Below are 21,065 nucleotides of genomic sequence, written 5' to 3'. Positions count from 1 at the left end.
TCACAGAACACAGAAGTTAGTATCTGGTTTCTAAGTGAGAGTGAGGAGTAGTTTTAGCCCTTTCAATACTGCTGCCCAGGAAGAAACCACAAACTAAAAACATAGAAAACTAAAGCATCAGTCTACACCTAGAGAATGGAGACTACTAACAGAAACGGAAGTGTAAAGTATGTCTGAGCAGACCTAAAGTGTGACATTTTGCACACAGAGAAATGCTACAAATAGCTGTCATTGCTAAGCTAGGAAACTGCATACTAGAAGTGCTCATCTTAATGTCCCTGGTCTCAGCAAGTTTACGGATTGGTTTCCTCACAGTCCAGTTCCTCCCCAATACAGACAGAGCCAAAGTATCTTCACTGTACAGAAAGCACGGCTCGCTATGGAAAAAGTTCTTGAAAATAGAAGAAAGGAACAAAGACCTGTTTCACCAACAGTTGAACCTGCAGGGAAGGCCTTGTTGGGGTAAGCAGAATCACTGAGGAGCTCTCCTCCCATCTTCCATCCCCCTCTGGAAGGGAAACGTCATGGTCAGAAGACATGGAAGGATTTGTTGTAGGGAATCCAGGCTCAAACAAGGCTGCTCATAGTCATATTCTTTCCTTCACAGCTTTTCCACCCCAGGTACACATTGGGAAGCACCTGCCTTCTGGGCATAAGTCAGGTTCCCAGCACAAGTTGCGGAGGTGCTTGCCATTGCTCATGTCTGAAAAGACTTAAGATCAAGGGATTTTTCGCTCTTATAAAAGTGTCTGAATAGACTTGATCTTCACTGAACTTATTTGGACAGGGTCACAAACTGCTTCTGTAGATACAACACAGGCACTTTCTGCCAAAGCAGAAAGGTGAAAGAGACACACGCCTAAAGTCTGTCAACAACTGCGTCATCCTTGATCATAGGGACACAGAAAACTCATTGTTAGTAGATCAAAATCAGCATAAGAGATAAACACCTGTCACCACTTTATGTGCCACTTGGGACTGTGTAGGACTGAGGCGTTCCTTCTGCAGCTTTACTTTTGGTCCTGTTTTCTCTTCATTCCCAGCTGTACAAGCAGAAACTGTGGGTGCCTGTGGCAACCTCACAAGCAGCTGTGCTCATGGCACTATTTTCAAGGTGTCATAAGGTGTCACTGAAACACAGCTATAAAGGCTGCCCTATTAAAGGCCACCCTATTGCAAAATAATGGCCAACATCACAAACATTCATTTTACTGCCAAGAATTTGTCAAAGTGAAGCTTGCACATTTTTCACACAGTTAAGACAAAGAAGTTAACAACACGCTGCATAAGGGCCACACAGCTTCTCTGATGTTTTGGCAATCACGCTCAGCAGGAGGGTTGCCTGCTATCCTAAGGTGAAGGAGTCATTTGAGTAATGGAAGACACAAATGTATCTATGATCACAGCTGTCTCAGATAATTACCATGACCTTCAAGAAAACAGTTGTGGAAGATAAAGTCAACAATGTTTGTCAGGTATGGGTAAAATACATGCCAGATTTCCTTTGGTCATAGTCTCAAAGAAATACAGTAGGTCAAAAAAAATCATTCACAGTAGCTGCATGGCTATTTGGACAACTCAAGGGCTTTGTACTTTAAGCTGTGTGCCCATCTGATACCTTCCCTTGCGAAAATACTCCTTGCTGTGCTGTGCTGGTATCTCCCCACCTTGGAGAACAACCTTGCAGTAATTCCCAAAGGACTGGAAGGGTTCAAGGAAAGCTCTCCAAGGCAACCCCTGCTGGATGCAGAATGCTATCTCCAAGAATGTGGAAACTGTAGGACTTCTTTACATCAGCAGGGAAAAAAAAAGATCACCAGAACTATGCAAAGCATAAGCAAAGCAACTGTCCTCCTTACAAAGGAAAAGGGAATTCCAGGCATGGTAAACTGGCAGCTTGAGGACAGCTGATGAAGCCACAGATTGGGAGTGAACAAAAGAACAGAAGAAATATGAAGAACACACTGGACAAAAAGGAAGAATTAGGAAAATGTGTCAGAGCAGAGGATTTTTTTTCCCTTCTAAGACGTATCTGAGCAGACACAAGGTAGATCAGGAGCTAGAGGCAGAGGAATCATTTGCTGCCTGCTGGCCTAACCCTGAGAGCACAGCCTCAAAAAGACAAATCCTATAGCTAACTGCCTCAATAAATCAAGAGCTTGGTGTCAAACCTTACATGACTCCATACTGATGGATAGCATTGAATTAGAAAACACATTTCCGTACATGTTGCTTGTTTCCTTATAGTACAACTGACTCACACAACTGATTTAGGTCACTTGACTAGTTTCTACATGAACAGCTCTGGTATAAAATCTCACCACAAAGCAACAAGGATGTAAAAAGAAACTCATTCAGAAATTTGCTCTGGTGAAAAAGCCATTGCAAGCAAAGCTGGGATGAAGTTTTCTTTCTGCTGGGCAGGAAAGAAGTTTTCTCCTATTAGTCCCTTGTGCCTCAACTCAAACATGTTTCCTCCTCCAGCATTTATGATCCTGTTATTTTGGGAGTGAGAAGGGATGGGGGAAGCAAAAATAAAGCATTCAGTAATAGTTACCTTTAACAAAAACATAAAAAGAGGTGACAATACTCCCTTTGCTTTTGCATACGTATCTGCCTATGTCTCTGACTGTTGCATTTTTGGTGTACCACTCTTTCTCATTGGAACTCTTTGTTTTTGCTGATGGGTCTGAGTTCTGGAAATTCCAAGTCACAGGTCCATCCTTGTTGCACTTCAGCCTTAATTCCTCCCCTTTATTCACAACCAGTGAAGATTCTTCATGAGGCAGTGAACCACCTAAAAAAAAAAAGAACAAAAAAGAAAACCACAAAATACAATGCCTGTCAATACAATGCTTTTTTTTTTTTTTTTTCCTGCAATGAAATTGTTATTTCTAGTTATATACATGCAGTTAATATTTTTGGGGTTGTTTCTTAAAAGTACTAAGCTGCAATGGCATTCCTTGCAAGTATACAGCCACCTTTTGCCTTGCAAGACCTAGTGCACACATAGCAAATAACCACTGCAGATGGAAAATGGCCTTTAAAAAACCATTTGAAACTAGTTTCAGATGCACCAGTTTCTGCAATGGTTTGGCTTTTGAATGGGAACAGACCCAAGCTATTTAAAAATTAAATTCAAGAACATATGAGCCTGATTCTACATGGCAGCACTTTTAATCATTCTTTGTCATTTACTCAGTACGTTGCCAAGAACTAAACTTTCCTTGCTCAACAGTTATCTTTTTTTAACTGTCCTCCCATACTCAGAAGCTCCACTCATACAGTTAGAAACGTCCAGTTTAACAAAAAAGCCACCACCTACTTTCCACATTCTTTTCTTGAGGTAGTAATTTGACATTTGTTTAAAAAAAAAGAAAAAGAAAAAAGGGGGAAATATCCTTCAAGCTTCAATCCCAACACTACCAAAACCTTGTCACCAAGGCACCAAGCTCCCAGTCACTAACACTGCTCAAAGTGAGCTGTTACCATCTCTTTCACCAAATATACCGTAACAACTTTTTTAAGCTCTCAGAAAGTAAAGTGGTGTAAAATTACCAGCCTCAATTCACAATTCCCAACCACTTCCCAGCTTACATGGTGTACTTGGAGAAAGAAGTACTTCCGGGCTTCTCTGGCTTCACTATTTACATCAGTCAAGCAGCGGGTTGCTGTGTTAGCATACCCTGATAGGAAAGTCTTAGTGAACATACAAAATGGAGTTAATAGCTGAAAAAGCAGATAAATTCTTACTACTAAGTACTTGCTTGAATATCCGAATGATGTACACAAGTACTGAGGCAGTATTAAGGAACAAGCCCTTCCCCTTCCAGAGCTGCTCTTTTGTCCTACAAGCAACTCCTAACTTGCAATGAGCGCTGTTAGCTAACGTCCCTCTCATGTGAAGCACAGCTGTGCACGACTGTACGACATCCACATCTAGAAGCAGAGTCACGCCACCGAAAACACTGTCTGCATTCAAAAACACTCTCTGGGCTCATTTCTGAGGCTGAATTTCCCTGCCCACACAGATGACAACAGACGCTTAAGCAAAACAATCGGATAATTAGCTGGGATGAGATTATGTAGTCCAGACTTAATTCACTTATCTCACGGCTTTAGTTGTTCTGAAGGTGCATACTGGAGTGAGACCAGGTCAGGTAACTGCTCCCCTTCCTGACAAACCCAGCAGCTAGGACAGAGTGGGCTGCAAAGGATGGTCAGACCACCTGCACAGTCTAATTACTTTGTTTGTGGTCTGGGTCTTGCAGGGAGCCCTCATTCTCCCCCCACCTTCCTCTGATTAAAATTCATTTATCAGCGCTCAACCCAACAGGCAGTTATTTTTCCAGCGTCACCAGAAATTTTCCACATGAAGCCCACTAACCCCGCATATATATTTCCATGACTGAATGCATAAGCAAGCATCCTAGAAATAATAATTGACAAAAAAAAAAAAAAAAAAAAGCAGAAAAAACACACTTCTAATTTCAAACCTGCCACCTCAAAGAGCAGGTGTGAGCCTGTGGCATGGCAGCTCAACTGAGGAGGGTAAAACTCCAGCATCTCAGGGGTGAAGATCCCAGCCAGCAGTGGCTTGGCATACAGGAGAGCAGATGCAGACTGAGAGCAGGGCAGAGGCAAGGAGACCTCTGATGTGCAAACCCCTCAAATCAGAGCAAAATAGTAAAAGTGCAGGGCTTTATACCCACTCTGGCACTAGATCCTCAGGCTGCAGTCATGAGGCAAACACCAATGCTCCCCCTCCTCATGCCGTGCAAGGGCAGCCCTCCTCCACGAGCACAAGGGGCGATGCTTGCAGAGGCCCAGTGTCACCCAGATCCTAATTCCACACGTGAAAGGGGCCAGGGGAAACCCACTGGACACCTCTCTGAAAGCAGAAGGATGACCCCTAGGATCCCCACCTCACACTCCCTGCTCAACAACGGCCACCCCAACGTGACACCTTGACCACATGGACAGAGACACACTCGCAGCAACAAAAACAATGCAGCAAATGTCTGCATAGGTGAGGGATGCTCTCACACTATGCCTCACTGCAGCCTCAGCATTGCCCACTGTAACACACCATGCAGCCAGGCATGGGGCTTCTCCCCCTTCCCAAACCCGCCTACTACCCTGCCCTATTGCACTTGAAGGTGTAAAGTAAGGCTTAACCAGCTGGTTGGCAGAGGTGAGGGACAGACCTGAGGCAACCAGTGCATAGACAAAAATCAAAACCGACCTACAAAAGGAGTGTGGATGGTCCATCTGAACCATACAGATCACTGTGATGTGCACGAATGCTGAGGGATATTGCAGCAACAAACCCTTCCTCTTCCGAAGACCAGCTCTTTAATCCTAACAATATCCATCACCTCGTGCCCCTCTAACGTGTAGCACAATACAGCACAGTTGGACTTGACATGTGATATCCATGTCTGAGAGAGGAAAACATTTCTCAAAAAACATCCCCACTTGCATTCAAAAAAATGAGTCTTCTCATTTCTGAGGCTGAATTTCCCTGCCCACGCAGATAACAACAGATACTCAAGAAAAACAATCAGATAATTTGCTGGGACGAGATTATGCAGTCCAGACTTAATTCACTTATCTCATAGCTTTAGTTGTTCTTCAAGTGGATTGAGACCAGGTCAGGTAACTGCTCCCCTTCCTGACAAACCCAGCAGCTAGGACAGTGTGGGCTGCAAAGGATGGTCAAACCACCACAATCTAATTACTTTGTGGTATGGGTTTTGGAGGGAGCCCGTGTCTGCTCCTCATCTCCCTCTGATTTATATTTGCTTACAACCTGAGAGGCAGTCCAACAGCGACCGTTTTTCCAGTGCCACCAGAAATTTTCCACACAAGGTCCACTAATCCTCTACACAAACTCACACGACTGAACACATAAACAAACATCCCAGAAATAGTAACTGCCAGAAAGATTAAGAAAAACATCATTTTGTATTTTTATGTGATGTCTGTGACTTTTACCTACTCTTTTTCTTAGCATTCATCATACCCATTCAGGTTAGGCGTTCAAATTGTGTAACATTTATTACAGACCATCTAGCAAGTTGGTGGGTAGTTTTTACAGGTGGTAAACAACACAGCAGAGCATGACTCCATCCAGGGGCACAAGAAATACATTGCATACTGGAGCCAGGGAAAGAAAGGCAAAGATGAAAGGAGCATACTGTGGTACCCCACAAGACAAGCTACGATATTGCAGTTGAAGCCATCCTGCACATTTCAAGACAATGTTTTTGTGGTTCCTTTTACACAGCCTAGAATTTCTCTGCCAAACAATTTACAAATTGATTTAATCCCTTGTGCAAGGAATTCCCACAGCCTAACGTTTACCTGTCATCTTCTGAAACAAGGTGTCTTCAAGAAAAGAAAATATGGCAGCGTAAAGACGACAGGTGGCAAAAGGAAGGACTACCAGATGTGTTTAGTGTTCTACACCCAAATATCTCCTATTCTTAAAAGAGAATTAAAACAGTGCTTAGAAAGAAAGGAATGACTTTGTATCTTCTTTTTGGAGGAATAATTAAATAGCAGAAATCTGAGAGTTTAACCACCAACTTGTAATCCAGTGTATTAATCCCCACAGCATATGTCCATCTGCCATCTCTTGATTTTTTCACGGATTGTTAATGCCTCATGTCTGAGACTGCTCCATTTGTACTGCACCTGAAGTACAAGGGTGCTCTTCCAGGCACGCTGTTGCTCTTGTGCGCTCCAGTAACACCAGCTATAAACATATAACCATAATGGTAACACTAAGAACTTGGGAATCCTGTCTGAGGGCATTCTATACGCTAAGGATGATCTCCAAGTGCAGAACCCCATGGGATGCAGTCTGCTGTCTCCTCCCAGGGCTCCATGTTGACCCCAGGAAGGACCATGACTTTACCAGTCACCAGTGGGACCATCAACTCTCTAAGCAACAGGATGGAGGAACCCATGGCTATGTGCCAACTGAAAATTCCCAGGGGTAGGTCAGGTACATAGAAACAATGCATCCTGGCATGCTGATGCTCTCTCCCTACCTCCTTACATCTTGGAAAAGGAGATGGACCACAATTTCATTATTCAGCTGAGTGTCCCAACCTCAGTGATGCCCACCTGACCGCAGGGGCCCCACAGGACAAGGGGAAGACAGGAAACTCATCCTCTGCTCCCATGGCTCCTGTGGACTAGCAGAGACTGTTGGCCATGGTCCCACCATGAAACATCCAACCCTTCCCATGTGTTCCATAGCAAGAACACCACACTGGGGGGCTCTGCATGACCCTCTGGAGTTGTCCTCAAGGGCAACCAGCAGGTAGGTAATTATGCTAGCAAAATAGATTGGAAAAGGCAAATACTTACTGATTAACAATGTAAAAAACAAACAAACAAAATAAATTGCAAAGCTCAGAGTTGGACAGCCCAAGGCTCATTTTGGATGTTCTAAATCTGTGTCCCACAGCCAAAAACAGTCAATTCCATCCTAGCTTCTCCTTGTAAAATAACAAATCTTAATTAAGAATTACAATGCTGGGATCACTTGTGAACAAGGCTGCGTAACTGCAAAAAGAAGCAGAATACATGAATATATTACAAGCAGTTTCCTAAGCCCTAAAAACGGAGGGAGAGGGAGGAAAGAGGGGGAGTACGGCACTGGTGAGTTTTGCATGCAGAAGGAACATCTGGAAAACCAGGCTGGAGGAATTAGAAAATGAAACGGCTCTAGATAATACCAATAGGAAATTCAGGTCAAATTGCAGGGATATGATTAAGGACAGCAGAATGTTCCTGTAACAATTAAGGGATGTGCAAACACAAAACCTTTGGCTAAGGAGTTCATCAACCTGGAAAAAAGTTGTTTTTATGTGGGAGTTTTTTCAGCCTCAGCCACAAGGCTGCCATAGCAGGGGAAAGCACATCAGGTGCACATCCCCATCATGCTCATAAGCAACTCGAGATTGTCTCCAGCTGCCAGGCAAACAAAGGACATGGGACTGCCATGGGATAAGCCAAAGAGTCACGCAGGGTGGATTTTATTCCCAGCTCTGCCACAGCTTTCCTGCAAAACCTTAGGCCAGCAGCTTAGTCCCTCTGCTTCCTTTTTCAACTCTTATCTAAACATTAAAAGGAACAAGTTTGTAGTATTTCAACAACACAACAGATAGCTTTCAGAGAAGAAAAAACAAACAAACAAAAAAAAACAACAATAACAGCTACCAAAAAACTGTGCCTTACCCTACCCCCTTCCAAGTTAAACTTATCTCAAACATCTTCCAAGATGAGGGCACAGCACAACTTCACACTACAGCCACCACATACAAACACCTCATTGTAAGGACCCCTATTTTGCTATTGTCATGCAGTGTTGCTGTTTAAGGAACCCCAGGCACACATTTGGGAACCCAGACTTTCTGTAGCAGCTGCAGGTGGAGCAGCCCAACAACAGCAGAGCTGGGCACTGACTTCGTTTCAAGAGATATCACACAGACCTCACTCGCTGCATTTTTCAGTTTCTCATCTACAACAACATAAGAGAGCAGAAACAAGAGATAGGCTTTATCAGTTAAAGTAGTGGCGCTGTTGTAGATACAGTGGTCTGGGGATATCAGCACGACATGGCTTGCAGGGAGGTAATATCCTCTTTCAGCATGCCCAGTACTGCTGGAAAAATGAATATGGTTTCAGACACACAAGCCTCCTGCAGGTCTAAAAGAGCAGAAGCAAAAGTAACTCTAACTCACATGCAAAAGTCACAGACAGCAGAAGCCTGTCTGTTTTTCTGTATTAGTTGGTCTAACTGAAGAGCAGTACCTTTCCAACTCTGTCTCTTATTTGTTAAAGCCACTATGCACTTGATAGATGTTTTGTACAGCCAAATTTAAGACCATTTCAGTAAGATTTTTTTTCCCTGCCATTTTATGCCCCAAAGAAACAAGTAAGTGGAAAACTCACATGTTAATCACGCTGAAGGAACTTTAATTTACTCTGGTGCATAAAAACCTCCCAGATTTTTTCAAAGGAAAGATGCTATCATATGCTTACTTGTTTTGTTCCACTTCACCAAACAGACACTCTCCCTTATGCTAGATGAAAAGTTTTGCAATGGCAAATGTCAGTTTTCAATGATTTGATCTGAAAGCTGCATCACATACCACTACAGCTACACTACGGAGGAAGACAAGGCTAGCAGTATACCCTCTTATTTTGCAGAAGAAACCATCCATGCCAACACCCAGGCTAGTGTTTTCCTCAACAACATAGACCAAAAAAAAGACCAAAGACATGATTGTTCCTCGCAAGTATTGCTGAGTCTCAGGACATATGAATGCCACAACTCCTTACTGATAGAAAGACTGACCTGCCCCGCTGCCCCAGTTTCACTCTGGAGACTGAAAACTAACTTAACCGTCAGCAATCATGTATTGTAGGGTTTAGACTGATTAGGCTGCCATGCAGACCCAAGCGTTTTGCTTCTAACCCATCTAACAGAGTCATTGCCATCTGCAGACCAACAGACTTTTCAGTGCTGTGCATTTCCCAAGTAGAAGTGCTCTCTTTCCCAGCGGCTGTGCTAGCACTTGCACTGAAATTTTGCATCCTCAGAGGCTCCAAGTTACCAAGCAGAAAAATGGGGGAGGATGAGCTTTGGTGTTTACCCAGCTGCATGAGGGCAATCACTGTCTTCTCACATAGTGTCCTTGTCACCCCCTCCCCAGTCCCAAACCCTTCGCCCTTTAGGGGCAGAGAGGCAGCATAGGGCTGTAGGGAGAGCAAGAGGAAGAAGCCCAGCGCTCAAAGGAGCAGCCAAAAAGAATTCTTCTGAAGCCAGAGGAATGGAGAAATGGGTATCTCCCAACACAAAGAGCAAGTGTGGAGCCAGGCGATTCCCACCCATAACGAACTCCAGAGAGGAAGTGGAAGGAGCCTGGAACAAAGGTTGTTTTTATTATCTGTTAAGGGTTAAGTGTGAGAAACCATAGGTGTGGCTGGACCTTGGCTGCAAGACACCCCTGCCACGCCACCTCCCTGTGCAGTGCCATCCCATAGAAAGACTTCAGCTCTATGTCCTGAGACTGCTCTTACACAGAACTGCATCACTAAACATCTCAAGTCCTGGGAGGGGACTCCACAGGACAGATCAAAAGCTTTGATAACTGAGCTCAGATAACTAAGACACCTAGTTACTTCCAAAGAGAGATCACCTGCCCTCCAAATGACATGTGGTTAATCGGAAACAGCGAGTATCACGGCCAGGTGGCAACATGTGGTTGGGCAGAAGACAAACCCAGCCAACTCTCCAACCCCCTGCAGATCCCACTCTCCAAGAGAGACAGTCACAGGACAGGACAAGCATGAGCACCCAGGCTGATCCCTTGCTTGTGGGCGGAAGCCAGCAGGTCCTCCTGCAGGGTGAGCAATTAGCATATGCAGCTAATCGTACTTTGCTCCCTTATTTCAGAAGCAGGCTGAGCAGACCAAGCTCTGCACATGACCTGCAAAACAGACATTAAAGAGATGGCTTACAGGGCCATGATCGCTCAAAGCAGAAAGCTGGGGGAGGTACCTGTACCTTCCAAAGGCAGAAGACATATTCATCTTCCCCCAGCTTTGTTTTTCCTTGTAGGAGTGAGGACACTCAAGCCATGCAGACAAGACACTTTTGCAGTCTACTATACTAAGCAGCTTGCCATTTCTGATTGCCATGCCTTACGCAATTAATAGAGGCATTTCTCAAAGGTAGACACATAACTATAGGTCAGCACACATACCAAATGGCCTCGGCAGCAAACACTGTACTTCTCTCCATGTTTGCATACAACACCTGCCTGAATATTGCTTTTCTGGGTAGTCAGTTTTGGGGCTTTTTTGTTTTACATGAGCACCTGTACCAACTGAAACCAGAACAGAACCATATGCACTATAGCAGCCCAGCCATTCATCTTGAAGCACAACGAGCAGTAACCTACTCTAGGTGATTAATCCATTTTATTACATGATGTAGACATGCTATGGTCTCCCACACCCAAACTTCCCACCACAGAAGGAATCTACAGGCAGTGTGTTCACAAGCAAAACCAGACTTAAGTTTTTAAACAAAAAGAAAGGTCTGAGCTTAAAGCAACTACCTGCTAATTCTTATTCAAAGTAAAATTACAGAGGACAGATAAATAAATGTGTATACACACGTTTAAGTAGGATTTATGGAAAGAAGGAGTAATTGCTTGCCAAAACACTTGTCAATTTTGAGAAATATACAGCATTTACACTGATCCTTACTTCTACACAAATATTTCTTTTTTCCCCTCTAATTTCCAAAATTAGTTATTAAACAGCTGTTCCCACACTTTTTTTGCAGCTGGTAGACACATAAAATATACAAATTATAAAGTAAGTAAGGAGAACAATTAAAGGGAATCAAAAAGTGCACTAATACACGGTATATTCAAATTCAGCTGTCATTCATCCAGTCTGTTTCTTTGATAGCTTTTTCTTCTCACTTCTCTTTGCTGACATTTACATTAAAAGGTGCAGTATCTTTCAACTTCCATTTTGAACAAATGTTCCTTGTAATGAACAACATGGGCTTGAAAGCATGTTTTCCAAAATTCAGTGAAAAGGTAGTTTTAACGAAGATAAATGAGAAAACTGGAGAAAAGTGAATCGTTCTGCAATCTGAACTAATTCCTATTTGGAACAGGCTCAACTGAGGAAGGAGATGTAAGACTTTTGGCAACGCAAATTATAATTATTTAAAATCTTGGCAGTAATTTTATCAAATAGTAGCAATTTCATTAAAAGGTGCACTGGTAATCATCTACATAAGGCCTCCAGAGGGGAAAATATACCAATAATTGCATAATTATGTTATCATTGCTCTTATGATGGACCACATTAAATACCACAAAGAGGAGCATTGCTTTTTACTTTCTCTAGGTACTTAGTTCAGTACTTTTTCCTAGAAGATTGCAGCAATAAATAAGAACTTCAGATTAATAAACATGCTCACCAAATTTTGCAGAAAAAGGCAGAGCTATTTTTTATGCACATATTACACTGTATTCTCTTTTCCCTTGCTGAAAAAACTGGCAGAATCATGAGATAAAAATTGTTTTCAGTGATAAGGTGGATAAGGTATTTATATACCTCTATTACTGCAGTACAAGTCATTTCATCACATGTAATCCATCCACATGGCAAATTAATGTATTTGAGAAGTCTGTTTTGGAGTATTTCCACATTTGTCCATATAAACTAATTTCAAGCTTTTAGAAATCACTGAATGGATGAAATAAGTTAGATTTCCTTCATTTAACTAGTGCACAAGCTTTGCTGCTAATTAGGATGCTGTGTAAACATTGTGTAAAAGCACTGTCTTACCAGCAACACCACCTCTAATACATGTATTTTTAAAGGGGGACACAGCATTAGAGAAATATTCTTGCACATGTCTGCTGAAACTGTGAGCACGAAGATTTCTGGAGGATTCATTCACAGGTTCTTCAGGACCTCTGAGGATGAACAAATCCAGTTTCAGGTAATCATGCTAACACCCAGCAAGACTGTCAGCGACAATGTCTTGGAAGTGCCTTGAATATAGAGATCAGGATATATTTCTGACAATCCAGTTTCGTTTCTCAAGTCATCTTCTAGCAAGGAGATACATAACTCAGCCTTTTAACTTAATCTCCAGTGTCCACAGAAGTCCCACATATATTTTTCTTGCGAGTTGTACTTTACCTCCTAATTTATTAACATAGCCCTACCACAAACCGCATACATGGCATTCATGTAGGTAGCTACTTACTCAAACAGTTGTCCTCCTTCCTACCCCAGAAGAGATTAATGGACATGCACGAGATGGCATCCTGCTGTGAGTACAGTTTGAATACCTGCCTAAGCAAGGAATCCCATTTCTGTACCTTTTCTGATGGTATCTAGTTTATAGGAGGAGACCAGAAATGCGGAGTTTACTCCAGCAGCTTCAATCTGACCTCTTTTATTGTGCTGCATTCCCCAAATCCTACAGATGATGATATTAGCATTATTGCACAGTCAGCAATTTTATATATAATACCTGGAAGTCAGATGTGCTATGGAATAGGAAACTTCAACAGCTTGTGTTACAATGAATGCTACTGGGAGGAAGCTTTTATTTTGTTGAAGATAACATGATTTCTTTTCAAAGTTATAAAGTTATGCTCATCTAGGCACAGAAAGTGCTTCCATGCCACATAAAATAGCAAACAAGAGGCAGCAAAAGTAAAGAAAAGAATCAGGCAGTCGCTAAGAAGCAGAACTGAATGCATCAGCACTAGCTGCTAGTGCATAAGAGCATCTATATAATTCCAAGGTATACAAACAGAACCATTTCCGGCACAAATACCACATTAACATGCATTTTTACTTTAATACTATGCTAAAAAATAAAAATGTGGCATTTTATAGTGCATATTTTCCTTTTAAAGAAGTAAAAATATTCAAAACTAACTTTGAAACTATAATATGAATTAAAGCTTACACCTCTTATAATCCTTGAAAAATTAAAAGGCATAATATTATTCAAGCTTTACACTTGCTGCTAACATTTTAAAGATAATCAAACAATTGAATTGATGGAAGTCATTAACTGAGCACCTCTAGATAGGTTGTGCAGCAGTGATAAACCAGTCTTTGGCATCTGGAGTTTCCTTGCAAGTGCAGAGAAAATGTTTTCCTTACTTAGTTCATTCAGTCCAACTCAATTAAGCGACTTGCCCATTCAGAAATGAGCTAGTGTAAAGGAGTTGAAAAAAAAATACATGGATGTTTCTTTCCATTTCCATTCTAGGAATAAAAAGAGGATGAGATCGACTAGTTCTGAAATTTTTGCAGCATAGTGACTAGAAACCGCCAGTTTTGACTACAGATAGGGCTTTCAGACATTAATTCTTTATTTCAAAACATTTCTCAATGAGTTTTTTCTTTGGAATTGGCTGGCTTCTCTGTGGTGCTCTTTATCTAACAGAAGAACATTTCAGAATTCTGGTTTCCTCCATTGTAATTGATGCAAATCATAAGTAAAAAAATCAATTATCTAATACATAAGAAATGTCAACACTTTCTGTCTTCATACTGAAACATACACATGAAGAATCAGAATAAGTGTGTATGTAACAAGCTACATAATTGCTTAAATACATGCACTGTGATTAATCAAACTGAGTATAACATTAAGTGCAAAGGCTATATTTAATTAAAACTATTTCAATGGTAATAAAGGAGGTTAAACCTTTCTTTACAAAATGATTAAGTACAAATGCAAAACAATTAGAATGAGGCTTACTGTTGGCTGATTTAAATCATGATTAAGATCAGATTTACAATGCTTTGAATCAAATTGCAGCACACTACACAGGGAAATAACTATCTTGTTAAACCTGGAAGCACTACATTTCTTTTCTGCAGTCAGGTGTCGTCCCTGGAGGTCATGCAAACAAGCTGGAGAGGACTGAGAAGAACAGCAAGAGGAGGATGAGTTACAAAAGACACACCAAAAGAAAAGGCTGAAGAAGCTGTACTTGTTCATCATAGAAAAGTCAAAGGTGTGATGTTAGTTGACAATACATGAAATGCTATCTATCATCAAGAAGATGGTGATCACTTCAGTATGTCCACCAGAACAGGGCAAAAAAGAGCAGAACTCAGCAACTTCAAGGGAGATGAGGTTAAATATCTATCAACAGAAGCTTTGAACTCCAACAATTAGTTAAGCATTATAAAACAAAAACAAACAAGTGGGAAAATCTGTACTGCAAGTCTGTCTTAGAGCAGCCAGCCAGAAGTCTTCCTGGAAAGACATGCTATGCCTGACCCTGGTAGATAGCAGGGGACAGACCAGATGACCTCTGCAGGTCCCCTCCAGCCATACTCTTACAGCTAGCTCTGTGGAAGCTTTCTAATATTTGTTCTGTTTCTTAGAAACCCTGCTGCTGGAGTCAGGTGAATGTGTGAGAAAGTCAGATTTCATTTAGCAAAGAATGAAGTTTCCAGTCCTGAGGGCTGTGGACATAAGCGTCAACCTGTGACGTTGGTGCACCCATTAACTCCTGAACAACAACAGGAAAAAAAAAAAAAAAAAAAAAAAAAACATTAAGAGAGCCAAGTACCAGTTTTTAATCTCATGATGCTGTTCAGCAAGAACCTAGTTAGTTCTGAGCTGCCTAGGTATGTGAATACCCAAAACACTGCTGACTTACACAGCTTATTCAGGTCATTTTTGCCCCTCTGAAACACACGGGCTCTGAATGACAGGGGGATATTTGCACAGTTTCTTTCATAACCTGTTAGTTTCATTTCTTTTTCCAGTGTGGCTTTTGCACAAAGCTTTTCCTAGATGTCTGATTCATGTCCTGAAGAGCATGGTCACCTAGTGTGAATGGAGAAGCACTCAGCGTAAGACAATGACTGATGGGAAAGGAAAGGAAATGCAGAACTAACCTGGCATTTGTCAGGCCTCAAGGAATATACAAGAGATGCGTTATGACTTTCCAATTTCTCTTCTATAGTTTTCATCTCTTCTTACTTTAAATCAGCCCATACATCCTCTTTATCACTTAGATTTACAGTTGTCAGTGCTTAGCAGACAGTACTGAGTTCTTCTCTGTATCAGGTATTTAATGATTATATTACGCGATCAGAGACTTGGCTGTCAGATGACATTTAAAATCATAGACTTTTAATGTTGTCAGCCCCACAATGACAAAACTCCCTGCAGTTGATAATGCTACTAAATGATGCTTTATTTTAGCTACAGTCTTCAGAAAGGATCTGTACCGAGCAGCCTAGGAGTTGCATGGCACGTTAGCAACATTAGAAACTTATCTGTTATTTGTGTGCCTGTTTGCTGTAAAAGATAACATAACCAAGGTCCTTACATGCTGTACAAAATAATTCTGTTGTGACACAAGCATGAACATTAAAAATCCATTTAAGGGTCTATCTGAAAACATAGGTTTTCAGAATAAATCGATATAATCCCCAAGAGTAAACCCTCTCAGAGATTAACACTTACTGTGTTTTCTAATTGGTATAACCTAGAAAATAGGAGTCGCTTGCTCCCTTCAAACACAGATGTTTACATTCCTCTTACGCTTTTATCACTAACTGCAGCAATCTTGGCCAGTGGACAAACAATACACTCCAGTTGCCATTACGTCTGGCAACAAGCCCATGAGACTACTTACACGCGTAAAATTATGTCCGTTTATGGCCGTTTGTGGGTCACATTGTCAAAGAGGGTCAGGCACCCTTTGGAAAATCCCTTCTTGTCTCCAAAAATTTACTTAAAGAGCAAAGCACAACACTTCCGCAGTAAAATAATATAGACAAATTTCAAATGCCTTTCGTGTCAAGTTGTGGTAATTTGCATGTGCATTCTCTTCAGATTTTCTTTAATAAATGTCCCAAAGACATAAAATACTGGTTTGGTTTGCCACTTTCTAATACCCTTGGTCTTTAGCATCAGATCTCTTTTGCCTAAGGTCACAGTGAACACCTCAAGCTGTTCTAGGGCTGAAGAGACTCAACAGGGGGAGCTGAGTTTCTGAAGGACAGAAACAAGTGCAGGTTTTTTCCTGTGTAGGGGAATATTCAGAAGGTATTAAGTTATTACAGAAAGGCAACATTTTATACTTAAAGTGCGAGGGTTCTTACAGTAACTACAACGCGTTAGGACATCAGACCTCATTTCCTCCAGCCATTCTTTATACAGCTGAAAGAGACTTAAGGAAATGAGTCAAAATCCTGGAAGATGTTTGTACTACACAAGAAAGAAAACAACATCTGTAAAATAATGCGTGTCACATACGTACAGCAAGACAATGTGCAGCACTTGATCTCTGCAATGGCATTCATCTTCACGGACACAGAGAGAAAAAAAACAGCTGAAAAGTGTCTTAACCTTGAGCGATTACTGCCTCTCTTCTACGAGACCGATATCAGATTGGATCAGTTGTCATGTATTGTAGATAAACATATATGTTGTTGAAACAATCTGATGCTGTGCAGTTCTTGTTTCATCCAGAATTTGTTATTCCTTACCCTCGGATTGCACCAGCCTGTTTACTGAAAGTTCAGGCTAGAAAGAAGCTTTCCTTCAAACCACAGATGTGTAATATTTGGTATTTAGCTTGACAGCTACAGCTATGCCTTAAAAATCTTGTGAATAGATTAAAAACCAAGGAATTACAGTTAAGAATACAGCAGGCTGAAATGCAGAGAATACAGAGGTATCATTAGAGCCCCTCATTACAGACCGCAGAGAGAAAAGGCCAAGCTCTACTATGAGAAACTCCTCCTGACTGGGACATGACTCAGATGTTCCTCCTGAAATCTGCCCCTGTCTGGGCTTACATGTGCTTAAGACATATCCTTTCTGATTCCACCTTTGTCCTGGTGCAACATGTCCCTGCTTGAGGTGCGTCAGGACCCTTGAATCGACCCACACACCTGCAAAGCAGTCTTATTGTTTTGGCAGGTGACAGTAGGTTCTTGGTAGAAAGCCCACCGAGAGCCAGAGTAACCCAAGCACACTGCAGCTGCGCTCGTCTGTCGACGAGAGGCTCTCAGTCGCAAAAAGAGCACAGGGAAATGCCTCCAGTCTCTGTGAATGGTACTTAAACTGGACGCAAATGTGAGTCTCGCTTCTTGGCAAATTTATCCCAGTCTTCATTATGAAGCCTGAAGAAAAATCACTTAGGCACTTGCTCGGAGAAGGTTCCCAGTTGTAACGGAAGGAAAAGAGTCGAGTATTGAGCAATCTTTAACATTTCCACTCTGCTCCTGGCAGTGGCCTTGGGCCACGTTTATGCCCAGGGGAATCAGCACTGCTGCAGGGGAGGGAGGAGAAAAAGACGAGGAGAGGTGGAAACGGGGGAGTAGGGAGGGCTGGGTGTTCAGATGGGTTGAGGGGGTCAAGGCAGCGACTAAGCAACAGCAATCAGAAAACTCATCAAGTTCAGTCTTCCTCCTTCAGTCCTCCTTCCCCCCAGCTGACAGGTACCGGGGAGCATTATGAAAGCAGACATTCTTCCCTCTGGGCACGGGGAGAGCCTCCTATTGCTCTGCAGCTGACTGAAAGGAGGGTATATTGATGGATGCTGGAAGCAATCATGTCCAGTCTTCCATGACCGCGGGATGGAAATGCTGTGCAGGCTCTGGCAGAGCACGGGGGGGACGGGGAGAGCCTCGGGGGAGGACAGGAGAGGCACAGAGAAAAGATCATTTCAGAAAAGTGCATAAAAGGAGGACCCAGCAATCCCCATGTGAAAGGAAAAGTGGAAGCATACGTTAGGACGCAAGAAAAACAAAGAATAGGAAGGGACTATGGACAGAAGAGATGAATGGTTTACTCCGAGTAGCTCCGTTAAGCTTTGTTTTCTACATCCTCCTTCCCTATCTGCAACCAAAGGAAGAAGCTCTTGACTAAAAGCCAAAAAAAAAAAAAAGATAATATAAGTTTGCATGTGAATAAACAACAGGATAGCGGACAGGTCTGAATGAGCACCGTGGGAGCTCATCCAGCCATGCATCTGCAGCGAGGCAAGCACAGTGACGTGCTAACTCCAGAGCAGTCCTTGAGCAAGTCAGCTCTGCCAGGACACAAGCCTCCGGTCTGATACCTCCTCCTGTGGCACAAAACTAGCCCTGGATGTCTTATGGCTGTGTGATGCACAGGTGTTACAGGCACCTACCCAAAGGCAGGTAGTCTTTTTTTGGCAGCAAGTCACTTCTACCCGCCACACCGTGTATTTTTGGTCTACACAAGTTTGCCTAACATGCCCTCAGGGTGAAATGTCTCCCACAAGTGTCTGAACCCAGAACCTGATGAAGGACGGAGGGAAAGTTTCTCCTTGCCCCTCCACACTCTCACGCCCTCCAGGAGATGCTTCCAGCCTCCCAAGTTTTCCTTAAGGACAGTTAAGCCATAAGAGGAAGGATAACCTTTAAGTTCATACAAGAAGTACACGAAGCAAAGAAAGTTGGTGGCTATTCAATTCTCACGTCCCAAAGCAGCGTGCTTACAACAGAGCCCCGTAAATCACCACGGGAGCGGTTCCAGGTTATTTTACCCAACACAGTGGCCGGGGGGAGGACAGAGCCCGGCGGTGCAGCCCCCAGCATCTCATCTCCTCCTGCCTCTCAGCTCCGTGCCAGCTAGCAGGAGGCGCACAGCCCGTGCTTCCCCGCTCCGGGGCGTGCAGCTCACCAGCAGCCGCCTCCCCGGGCACCTGCCGAGCTCCGAAAGCCTCGTGCAAAGCCTCCGAGCACTGCAACCCCATAAAGCCTCAAATCTCCAGCCCTGCCAGGTAGAGCCGGGGGGAACCCCTTTCGCCCTGCGGGCAGACGGGATCCTTCGGGTCCCCCGCCCGGCACACCGAAGTTTTGGCACCCCCGAAGCCCCTCTCGCTAGGAGGCGGCTCGGCTCTGCTCAGAAGCCCAGCTCCGACGCCTCTCCCCGGGGCTGCACCGAGCCGGGCACCGAGCCCACGACCCCCGCGGCTCCCCCCGGGACCCCCGAGCGCGCTTCGTCCCGGCAGGGCAGCGCCGAGCACCTGCCGGCGGCGGCCGTCCCCTGCCTATTGTTCGAGCAGCGCTAAACCGCGGGGACATTTTGTACTGATGAAGAGATAGTTTATTGTCAAAACAGCCCGGCCCGGAGAGGTTGGGAGAGTGGGGGGGGGGGGGAGGGAATGCTTCTAGCCCCCTCCCAACCCCGGAGAACCGCGCAGCGCAAACAAAGGACTTTTTTTTTTTCAAATTATGATTTTTATTCTTCCTACGGGGCGTCCCGCGAAAGCGACTGGGGTGGTGGGGGGGGGGCGATACCAAACGCAAACGGGCTCTCTGCCTCCCCCCTTCCCTTCACCTCTCCCCTCCCTCCCCTCCCCGGTGTCCCCTAAAGTTCCCCGCCACCCCCCCCCACACCCAGCCTTCCTCCTCCTCCTCCTCCTCGGCTCCCACCTGCGGGGAAGAGGCTGAGCAGCAGCAGCAGCAGCAGCGCGGCGTGCGCCAGCAGCTCCCGGCCGAGGTGCGCGCCCTCCATGCCGCCGCCGGGCCCCCCCCGGCTCTGCCGCCCGCACCGCCCGCCGCTCCGAGACGCCCGAGCCCCCGCGGGAGGGCTGCGGACTACAACCGGCCCCGCCGCCGCCGCCGCCGCCGGCCCCGCCTCCGCCGCCCGCCTCCCCCCCTTCCCCGTCCTTCCCCGAGCCCCCCCCTTCCAACCCCGGCCCGCCCCGACGCCACGAGGATGGATGGGCGCAGGTGGGGGGGAAACGCCTCCCTCCCCCCCACCCCCCACCCGAGGGGCAGGGAGAGGCGTCGGGAGCCTCGGTGGAAAGAGAGAGCCGCTCCCCAGCCCCTCCTCGACCCCCCGCAATTAATTATTTTTAATCTTTAGGGAATAAGGACCCCCCCCTGCTGGGAGGGGTTGGGGTTGGGGGAGCCCCGGAGGATGCACATGGTCCTCGCTCGACGGCCCCCTTGGCCCAGCCTTTTGCCCTCCCGATGTGGTCGCCGCGGTGGGGTGGCCCCTGCTAGGGGCCAGAAGTGAGCCGCAGGTGTGTCCCGTGCCACAGGATAAAAGGTGGAAATAACCCGGTTTGGTACGCAAAAGAGAAGGCTGACAGGGAGCTTAAACGGGGAGAAAGAAAGGTTCTTACAAAGAGGATTGCAAGCAATTGTTTTTTTCACGTCCCTCAAGGGCAAGATAAAAAGTAATCCATTTAGTTCACAGCAAAGAAAAAAAAAAAAAAAAAAAAAAAAAAACGAAAAGAAAGAAATAGCTTAAATGTTAGGAAAGCACTTGCAAAGGGGAAGGAGAATTTAGTCTCCCAATGCATCGTGGAGAAGAGGTGGTGGAATCCCACAGAGGGAGTTTTTTAAGCACGGATGAGACAAGTGACAAGGAGGATCCAGGAGCACTTGCTTATTTCTGCAGCTACGGAGCCAGAGCGGAGCTGCTCTGCAGGCAGAAATAACGCAAACTGCAGAAATGTCTGCCTTAACAC

At 44.3% G+C, this 21,065-nt stretch overlaps 1 protein-coding gene across 1 annotated transcript in view; it reads right to left on the bottom strand.

Annotated features, from left to right (window-relative positions):
* Positions 1-20,180, bottom strand: part of KIT (KIT proto-oncogene, receptor tyrosine kinase) — a 54,001-nt gene extending 33,821 nt beyond the window's left edge. The window contains exons 1-2 of the mRNA XM_084517124.1: positions 20,020-20,180; positions 2,558-2,797 (exon numbers count right to left, since the gene is read on the bottom strand). Of these exons, the coding sequence (XP_084373250.1) occupies positions 2,558-2,797; positions 20,020-20,101 (322 nt within the window). The 5' untranslated portion in view covers positions 20,102-20,180. The remainder of the gene's footprint in view (positions 1-2,557; positions 2,798-20,019) is intronic.
* Positions 20,181-21,065: the final 885 nt, after the last annotated feature.

This window comes from Aythya ferina (assembly GCF_964211825.1).
Source record: "Aythya ferina genome assembly, chromosome: 4".
In the NCBI taxonomy this organism is placed as follows: domain Eukaryota; kingdom Metazoa; phylum Chordata; class Aves; order Anseriformes; family Anatidae; genus Aythya; species Aythya ferina.
Note: the sequence above shows the minus strand (reverse complement) of the source record. Positions and strands in the feature narration are given on the sequence as shown.